The sequence below is a fragment of the Rattus norvegicus genome, chromosome 11 (assembly GCF_036323735.1).
Source record: "Rattus norvegicus strain BN/NHsdMcwi chromosome 11, GRCr8, whole genome shotgun sequence".
Classification (NCBI taxonomy): domain Eukaryota; kingdom Metazoa; phylum Chordata; class Mammalia; order Rodentia; family Muridae; genus Rattus; species Rattus norvegicus.
In genome coordinates this window covers 40312277-40322464 of record NC_086029.1, presented here as the reverse complement: position 1 = coordinate 40322464, position 10188 = coordinate 40312277, and the positions used below count along the sequence as shown (strand labels likewise).

The 10188-nt window shown below is 43.5% G+C and overlaps 1 protein-coding gene across 3 annotated transcripts in view; it reads right to left on the bottom strand.

Annotated features, from left to right (window-relative positions):
* Positions 1–616: 616 nt before the first annotated feature.
* Positions 617–10188, bottom strand: part of Map3k7cl (MAP3K7 C-terminal like) — a 45010-nt gene continuing 35438 nt past the window's right edge. For 2 of the 3 annotated variants that reach the window (XM_039088440.2, XM_006248016.5), the window contains one exon: positions 617–1747. In XM_039088440.2, coding sequence (XP_038944368.1) covers positions 1567–1747 — 181 coding nt within the window. In that variant the 3' untranslated portion in view covers positions 617–1566. The remainder of the gene's footprint in view (positions 1748–10188) is intronic. The other variant, NM_001013979.1, reaches the window with a different exon arrangement.

The window sequence follows — 10188 nt, the reverse complement described above, 5'->3', positions numbered from 1 at the left end:
TTATTTTAATTTTTTTTTTAATTTTTACTTTTTGCCTTGGATCAAAAATGAAAGCAGCAGGAGGTGTCAGACAGGCAGGCTTCGTTGAGACCCACAGGAAAGCTTCATCTCTATAACGGGGAGGCCTCACCACCTCGGCACCACGTACGTATGAAGCAGGCCCTGGCTTCCTATTCCATGCCCAAGATCCCCAGTGATTGGTTCACCATGAGGGAACATCACTCTTTGTCCAGTTGATGTGGCATTGGATAAGATGTTTCTTTTTAGTAAAGGTAGCCCTGTACATGGTATCATTTTTGGACTCACGCCTCCATACCAGTAGTGTCCTCTATCCTAATTGAGGCAACCAAAGAAAAGGACCAGCGAGATGGCTCTGTGGGGGCTTGCTGCCAAGCCTGAGGACTGGGCCTCAATCTCAAAGTTCTATGAGGTAGAAAAGGAGAATTAACCCTGGAAGTTCTCTGACAATGAGATGGGCACCGTGGCACACACATACATGTATGGTCACACACTGTGTATAAACACAAATACACAAATAACACATTATCTAAAGAATAAACTCTGACCAGGGCAACTTCTAGCACAAAGGGCTTAAGAAGAAAGCAAGACACAGGGCCGCACTTTGGATCCACGTTTAATGAAAAAGGAGTCACGTGACTGGAAACAGACACAAAACAAAGATGGGCGGCGGAAGATGTGGGAGCCGGAACCAAGGGAGATCGTGCTCTCTAATTCTGCATTCGCGCCACATTCCCGTCAGCCTCACTGGTCTAACCTATCTCCTGAGATCCCGAGCACTAGTTATATCCTCTCACCGGTCTTACAGACACTCAATGGTGTGTGGGGTCTGAACCATAGCTTCCACTTTCCCCGGGCCCAGACCCCAAAGACCCACACCGCCAACGCAAACGTGTCCACTGCGTGTTAACCCAGAGGGAAGAAAGCACGGTCAGCCTTGATTCTTCCTTACACAAATCAGCGCTGGCCAGTGAGCTTTGGGCAAGGACGCACGACTGCTGATAGTTTCACGAGAAAGCATTTAGGCTATACAACCATTTGTTCTTAGGACAGTCAGTCACTGAAGAGTTACATCTGACTCTACCGAGCACAGCTAGTTTTCATGGTTTGTAGCTGAGCAGACTTGCAATATGAAAAGGCATAGAATTTTTAGATGCACAGATGTGAAACTACAGTGAACACCCTACTGGCTTGTTTTATGGCGCATGACTTTCGGTGGGGCCAGTCGATATTCTATTTTTATTATTTTCTACTATAATGTACAGTATGATCATATCTTTCTAAGATATATATATATATACGTATATATTTGGAAAAAAGAACTCTTGATCTCTGAAAATATATACTGGCGATAGCTTTGCATTAATGACCTCGCTTAAAATATCCCCCTCTCGAGCTAGAAGCTAGGCGGCACTAAACTCACTCTAGACATTTGCCATGTGGGTAATAAAGGGAAGCAATAGATTTTACTCTCTGTTCCTTAAGATGCAAATCCTTTTGGCCAGCACATGGCAGTCAGCAACCTCGCTCACATTTCATCGGCTGATGTTAGGAGGAGCCCTGCCTCTTCTGATACTGGATTCTGAGTTTTTCCAGTTGCTCTACACACTGAGACTGGGCCATCTTCAGCGTCCGGTTCTCCTCCGTCAGGGCCTCAAACTCCCTCACCAGCTGAGCAGCATCCAGCTTCTCCTTCTCTGCCTGGTCCAGCTTGGCAATGAGCTCCTTCCTGAAATGCAGGACACAGGGCAAGGAGAAACACAGCTTTTACTGCAAACGCATCCGGCAATCCCCGCTCCTCCTACTGTGCATCTCACTGCCTTCCTTTCCAGCAGCCAAGGACAGACCTTTCTTTCTCCCTTTATTGTTTCAGTATTGGTGTTAAGCTTATTGTTTTATTAGCTTACAAAGCAACAGGTTTCCTTCTGCATGGGTTTCCGTACATTTCTTGCCTTATCACCCTACCCTCTCTGTACCTTCTGTCTGGCCCCTCGTCCACATGCTACCCTCTCTCCCCCACTGTACCCTCTGCCCCCAATCCATGCTATTCTCTTTTCTCCCCACTTCCCTTCAAGCCTCTGTTCTTCCGCTCTTATAGACATATCTCCCTTTACCTTCGTCCTTCCTCCTCCTCCTTGCATATTTAACAACTGGAGATAAGGATCCACATACAGTATGTGTCTTCTTGAACCTGGGTTATGTCCCTTTCTATGTTTCCCAAATCCAGCCATTTTCCTAAAAGTTTTATAATTTCATTTTTTCTTTACAGCTGAATAAACCCCCACTGTGTACCTAGGCTGCACTTTCCTGATCTGTTTATCTGTGGGTGGACATCTAGGCTGATTCTATCTCCTTGCTATTGTAGAAAGAGATCAATGTGGACAGCCAAGTGTCTATAGCAAGACTTGGAGTCCTTTGAGTATGTGCCCAGGAGAGGTAAGGAGGTCATAGGCTGGTTCTCTTCTTAGTTTTTATGAAAAGCCCTCCCCGCCCGCCCCGACTGGCTACCATAGTGGCTGCAATAGTTCAAACTCACATTAACCATGGATGGTACAGGATCTCACTCTGCAGACCCAAGGTGGCCTGGAAGTTACTATGTAGCCCAGGGTGGACTTAAATGTGCAGCAATTTCTCCTGCCTCAGCTTCCCAAATACTGGAGTTACAGTTGTAAACTACAATGCCTAAGCATTGGTCTCTTTTTAATTTCTCCTAAATCACAAGTTTTGGGACCATTTACTTAGTGCCTCCTCTAGACATATCCAGTATACTAGACACATTCTAAAGACCCATAGGTCAATCATCCAAGACAATGGTCTTTCAAATTACATATTATTTGTGTGTGTGTGTGTGTGTGTGTGTGTGTGTGTGTGTGTGTGTGTGTAGATGTGCACATGCCACAGCCTCTGGAATTAGCTCTCTCCTTCCACTATGAATTCTGGGGATTCAACTCAGGTGGTCTGGCTTTTACCTGCTAAGCCACCTCACTGGCCTGTGATCTTTTCTTTCTTCTTTTTTTTTAAGAGCAACAAATTAAGTGCTGACTGCTTAAAAGACAAAACAGCAGAGTGTTTCTGTTTGTGAGAAAACAAATATCAATGTTTTACAAAGTTGCAACAAGTTATTGAAGTTATTACTTTACAAAGGAATGAAAAGGCTATCAGTCAGCTACTCTTGCAGTGTAGACATCAAGGCCCTGCCTGTTGTCCTCTGTGAAGAAAGCACTCTATCTCTTACTGAAACTTTGTCCGGAAATACAGCCTTTAGCTTCTTTTGTTTCTTATGTCCCAGTTCAACAAATCTCCATGAGGGGTTGGAGCTGGGGTTCAGTGACAGACCATTACTAGCTGTGAGCTCAAGGTCCTGGGTTTGATCTTGAGGACATTATTTTCCATGTCTTTCTCTAGTACTCACACACACAAGTTTACACAGTTGTCCCTTAGTACCCATCAGCCACTGGACCCAGGATCCCCCCCATGGATCTGCTGATGCTCTAGTAAAATAGCATAGAATTTTTATATAATGTGCATACCTCCTCCTGTATGTCTAACACAATGCATGCTATGTAAAAATATTAATTGATTAATTAATTAATTTAAAAATCCTATTCTGTTTGAAAAGTGGGACAAGAAACATGCCTTAACTACTCTGCACCCTGACGTATGATTGACTGGATCACGATGTACACTTGCAGGAGGAAGGACTACATTCCTAAAAGTTCTCTGTCTTCTTTGCAAATGAAGCAGCCACGCTTGAAAGTGACATCTAACTAAGGTGCAAAGTGACGAATCTGAGAAAGATTTGACAGAACGAGTCAAAGATAGGATACAATCAACTCTCACCAGAACAGGAAAGAGAAGCTACTTAAAAACCATGCAGGAAGAGAGAGAGAGTGAAGGAGCTAGGCACAGGTAGTGGGGTATGTGGGGGGGGGGGGCAGTTTTACTGGGACAGTTCTACAGAGACAGGTTTCAGAGAGAACAGTCTAGACATAGGTGAAGACGGAACAAGGAGACAGAGAATGAGAAGGAGCCAGAAGATTAGAAAATATTGCTAAAGTTGGTATGAGGCCAGGCAAAAGAATTTAGAATCTCAGAAGCCAAGAGGAGCCAGTTTGAATAAGTCAGCTTGGAAGACTGGATTGTATGGAGGCTAGAAGCTTCCAGGTTTGTAGGGCAGCCAGCTATGAAAGGTAACCCTAATTCCTGGTCAAGATAGGTCAAATCCCTGGTGACCCTAAAAGGGAAGGCTGGCACATTCCCAGTCTCCCAGGAGATCAGGCCCCTCTCACATAGCTACAGCCCCCCCACCACCCCGTAGAGAGGTTTGAGACAAATCAGTCACATAAGGCAATGCCCCAAGTCCTCCTCCACAGGTGAGGACAGGACCACAGGCCAAGTAGACTCAAGACAGATCAGCCATTGAAGAAGCAGGACCACACCCCCAAATATGTAGATGAGGTCTTCCCAAGCTCTCAGGCCAAACCAATAGGAAGTACCTGCTGACAGACCCTGACCCATCCCAAAACTGTAAAAGAATCCATGTTCAGAAGGATTAAAGTTGTGCAGGAATTATTCCATCGTCTGAAGCTTCTGTCATAAGAGCTGTAACACTGCCGCTTGGGAAAGAGATCCGTTCTACCAGAAAACACCGGAAATCACTGCCAGAAGCTCCCCTGCATCCCTCACCAGCTAGTCCGTCCCCTGCTGCCCTGCTGGCTCAGCCTGGCCAGTAACCGAGGAGGAGCAGCACCAGCAGGGGAGGCGGTAAAAACCGTTCCCCTCCCTGCCTGAGTTCTCTCCCCTTCTCCTGAACCCACACCTATCAGGACCGGAGATCTCCATGGAGAGCCTCCTGCATGCAGCCCCACACAGACCTCTGTCTGCGGATAGTTGGTACAGAAAAGGAAACACTCTGGGCTCAGCCCAAGCCATGTATTCACATTGTTTGCTTATGACCCTCATCCCTTCATCTTAGGGAATAAAAGAGACATTTACATTTGTACACTGACCTGATACTACATAAGATAGGCAGAAGAGTGAAAAGAATATATATTTATACAAAATAATAATATTCATATTTATATTGGAAATAAGTCCAGGGCTCCTGGAGCAAGGAAACTTTTCTGATCACAAACCCTATCTGTAATGTTCTAATAATTCATAATAGAAAACAGCTTGACTCTTGTGCTGGCTGGTTATGTGTGTCAACTTGACACAAGTTGGAGTTATCACAGAGAAGGGAGCCACAGTTGAGGAAATGCCTCCATGAGATCCAGCTGTAAGGCATTTTCTCAATTAGTGATCAAGCAGGGAGGACCCAGCCCATTGTGGGTGATGCCATCCCTGGGCTGGTGGTCTTAGGTTTTATAAGAAAGCAAGCTGAACAAGCCAGGGGAAGCAAGTCAGTAAGTAATACCCCTTCGTGGCTTCTATATCAGCTCCTGCTTCCTGATGTACTTGAGTTCCAGTCCTGACTTCCTTTGGTGATGAATAGCGATGTGGAAGTGTAAGCTAAATAAATCCTTTCCTCCCCAACTTGCTTCTTGGTCATGATGTTTGTGCAGGTAGAAACCCTAAGACAACTATCTTATTCATTTAGCTCTCCTGAGCCCTTTGGGCATGTAAGACCACTAGTTAAAGATTAGATGTAGGGGGTTAGGGATTTAGCTCAGTGGTAGAGCGCTTGCCTAGCAACCACAAAGCCCTGGGTTCGGTCCCCAGCTCCGAAAAAAAGAAAAAAAAAAAAAGAATTTGTCTCTAAAGATTAGATGTGATGGGTGCATGCCTATGGACCTTGGCGACCTGAGGCAGGAACTTGTGGTCAGCTTAGGCTACATAGAGAGACCAGATCTTAAGAACTGAAAAGAAAAAAAGAAGATATTAGTTTTAAAAAATTACACATAAAACTGTGAACACAAATCCAGACGATTCATGTATCATGATTCATATGTATGTGTTAGCATGTTCTGTATATTATAAAGCATACCCAACCATGGCTATGTGATGAGAGAACTTTGAGTACTAGAACAGGCTGGGTGAGCAACAATGTATTCCCATGTTGGAAAGTATATTCCTCAAAGTCTGAGGAACTGCAAAAGGTAGAGGAAAGGAGAGGCCAGGATGACCAAGTCAACACAGTATTGTCACTTCTGCAGAGATAAATGGGGAGGTACCACATGCCCTGTGAGAAACATACATCATGTCTGTGGTGTGTTCTCGACCCAAAACACGCATGTTATGTCTAAACATGAAGAATATTAGACCATACAAGAAAAAAAAAATCCCTCATTGTTGAGGAAGAACACAGCACATTTTGGGAAATGTTTAATAATTAGTAAATTCAATAAAAGACACTCGAGCATTTTAACATTTCCTTTGGGGTTTTCTGTACATTTGAAACCCCCCCCAAAAAAAAGTTACCTCTGAAAGAGGCAAACATTAATTTGGAATAATTCTAGTATGTTCTTCCTATGCCTGACGGACTCCCCTGATCACTGAATTTAGTATCTGCTGAGCAAAGCTAAGCATCATAAAAGAATCACCCAGCAGGAGTACAGGGGAAGGTGTGGGTCACCTGTTGGCACATACGCTAGGTTCTTGGGCTCTCTAGATCTTCCAAGATGTTTAAAATAGGACAGGCTCCCTATAAATACTTGACAAATGAATAATTGAAGAAAAAAGTACTTCAGGGAAAGATCACTTACATCTTGAAAGAAAGAAACTCTAACTAAAAATGTTCCATTTAATTCAAAAAAGGCACACAGCTAATAAGAAAGGGCAGAAATCAAGGCTGTCCTGATTAAACGCCGAGTGCTCTGTGTCCCTGAACACAGTTAGGATGGAAAATGCCGATAATTAAATATCGATTAGTAAAAGTTCTCTTGCAACTATCTTAAAGAAATTAATAAGAAAAAATAAAACCTACACGGAATTGAGAAGGAAAAGTGCGCAAATCCTCCCACAGGTCACTCTGGTCTGGTCACTCACCTACCTTATGTCACCCTGTCACACAGAGCATTTGTGTCTGCCTTCACTGCAAGGTCAGAGGTCTATTGATGGCTAATTTCCTGACTCCTTATCTGGCCTACATTGATCAACTGATGTCATCTGTCTGTCCTTTGATTTGTAGAGATGACCAACCACTGAATCACTGATCTCATAACTGCAGGGAAAGGCTGAGACAGGCTCGTTCCATCCCTTGCTACTGGAGAATGTCAATAAAAATGTCTTCTTTACAACAATCAAGAAGCCACCCTCGGCTGATAGGTTTCTAAATTAGCTTCACATAAGTAATTATATATACATAGCCAATAAAAAAAACTGTCAAAATCCTGCTGTGTCCTGCTTAGGACTCATTCATTTAGACATATTTATGTTTACCCGTTAGCAAGTCATGAGGAAGCCCCAGCACACCAAACTAGATGATTCCAAGAATTCCTGATCTACAGTGCGGTAAAATGATTTTTCCGGCTCTCATGTGTATCCCTCACTCAGCGTCATGTGATGTGGGGAGGAAGGCCATAGCTACAGTGTCTTCAGAACTTGTAGCACAGCACTTTGTGTGCTCAATCTCAGCACTCCAAAGGCCACGCCCTCAGCATCTACCAGAAATCACCAGATGGCCCCGACCCAAGCCACATACCTGGAAAAGCTTTACTTGTGAAGGAAAAAAAAAAGGGAGAAGTGAAAGTGTGAGTAAAAAGGAGATTAAAATTTTGTGGAAATTAGTTTCAAAATGTAGAAAATTCTTCAGGTTCCAAGAAGCTGACTCATGGATGGTACAAATATTTTTTTCTTTGATCTTGAAAGATCACTATTGGTTTGGAGAGATGGCTCAGCCATGAAGGGCTAGGCTTGTAACCAAAAATATAAGAGGACAACGATCCTTATCATGGTCTTCAGTACTGGCAAAATTAACTAAGGATTTTTACTAAAAAAAAAAAAAAAAAAAAAAAAAGTAAAAAATTCTTGACAGTTTCGCCCTGTTGAGGTTAACAGTTTTTGGATATTAATATAATAAGATAATTACCTTTTTATAGGGCGAATTTCATTTTAAAATAAAGATTTGGAATCCTTGGACTCTGGGTATTTAAAAGATGTTTGTGCAGACACCCATGTTAATGTAGAGGAGAAAAAGCAGATGTCTCGAGATGATCAAAGTATTGAAAGTCTTATCTTTCTTTTTAAGATGAAGAGATAACTGTCTTAATTAAGGTTTTACTGCTGTGACATCATGTCCCTTTTAACAAGGCTTCAGGCAGATGGATGGAATGAGATTCTAGTCAAGGAACTCTCAGGCAGAAAGGCAGCTAGAAAGGTGACAAAGGTGCTGCTCAGTCTGATGTGAGACCATGTTACAACCGCTTTGGGACCTCTGGGGCTTGCTGCCCTTGATCAGTGTAACAGCATTTGTACCCTGACCTGCAGTGACAGTCCTTTCCTGTAGCTCAGGATTTAGAAAAACACAAGCGTAAATCCATATGCACTGTGCTTGGAACTCCACAACGGTGACACACACCCTCTTGGCACACGGAAGTCTTTTGTGAGGACAGCCTGCTTTTCTATGCACATTGGTCTGTGAAGCTAGTCTTGTTCTGTGCTACAGGAGGGGACTGAAGTTCAACCACTTGTTTTCAACTACGAAATAGTGTTTAGCTGGTCCTGATGGCACACACCTTTAGTCACAATACTTGAGAGGCAGAGGCAGGCAGATCTCCTGAGTTCAAGGCCAAGCAAACCTGTTCTACAGAGTTCCAGGATACCCAGGGCTACACACAGAGAAAATGTTAAAGACCAACAAAAACCAATGATATGAAAGACTGTTGTTTTTAAACTGCCCATACCCAGGAAACGCCCCCTAAACTTCGCCCTTGGCTTAAGGATTCCCGTCTTGCCTTTCCTTAAAACCCACATGAGTCCACATTCCTAACACATGCTTCCCTTGGGCTTGCCTATAACCCTGACTTCATGGGGCCTTGGGATATCAGTGGTAACTGTTGTAGGGCATTGGGAAATGAGGTGACCAAAAATGCATTGCAGTCTTGGAGAAACAGTCACAGCTGTTTAACACTCTGGGACATGAGTCCTGGATCTTACTAAGTTGGGGAGCACTGCAGTGTTGGGGGTGCTTGCCTGCTGTGTGAGAGCCCCTGGATGAGCTGAGCCAAGTCTTCCATTTCTAGTTGCTCAGAGTTTAAAGCAAGGGTTTTTTCTATATAGTAAAAGATGATTTAAAAAAAAAAAAAAAGAAAGCCCATGATGGCTAGGGCCTTAAGGAAAAGTGTGATCTAACAGGTTGATGATGTCTGGAGCACGGTTATCTCACACAAAACTAGCTATTGAAATGAAAGAAAAATCCTTCAGCCCTTTCTCTGCCTCCTCAAGAGAAGTCGTCGGTCAGCAATCAATTTCAATTTTCAGAGTCGTCTCGTCACTTGGCTCAACAAGTATTACATCCAAGTGCAAACCAGGCAGTGTGTCTATTCCTGCTAGCCGGTTAGTCTCGGGAAACACACCTTCACCGCTGCAAAGTGAACTCCAATCCCATAGCTTACCCAGGAGGCAATGGGCACACAGAAGACTTCATGGGGAAGAGAGCACAGGGCATTAACACTGTATGCCTGGCCACTATTGGAAACACCTGTGGAAAACACCGCTCTTCTTTCTTTATGACAATAAAAACTCAATTTCTACCCTGAGTAAATGTTTAAGACCCATGTTTGTGGAGTGTAAGAAAGAAGTTTGGTTCTCTGTGTGTTCACACCATGCAATTTTTTTCAAAAGCTCACCCCCTGAATGGAAAAGGGCAGATAAAACTGGTGTTTCTCTGTTGACTCCAGGAGAGCGACCTACTGATACCATCTCCCTCTCCAAACTTTGGGAGTGAATTTGGCTTGAACATCTGTTTTTGAAAATAATCTAAGGTAGAAGGGCTGGAGAGATGGCTCAGTGCTTAAGAGCACTGACTGATCTTCCAGAGATTCTGAGTTCAAATCCCAGCAGCCACATGGTGGCTCACAACCATCTGTTATGGGATCTGATGCCCTCTTCTGGTGTGTCTGAAGACAGTGACAGTGTACTTATATACATAAAGTAAATAAATCTTTTAAAAGAAGAAGAAAAGAATTGAGGGCAACAAATGTTTCTATGTAAACATAAAAAGTCTCTGTT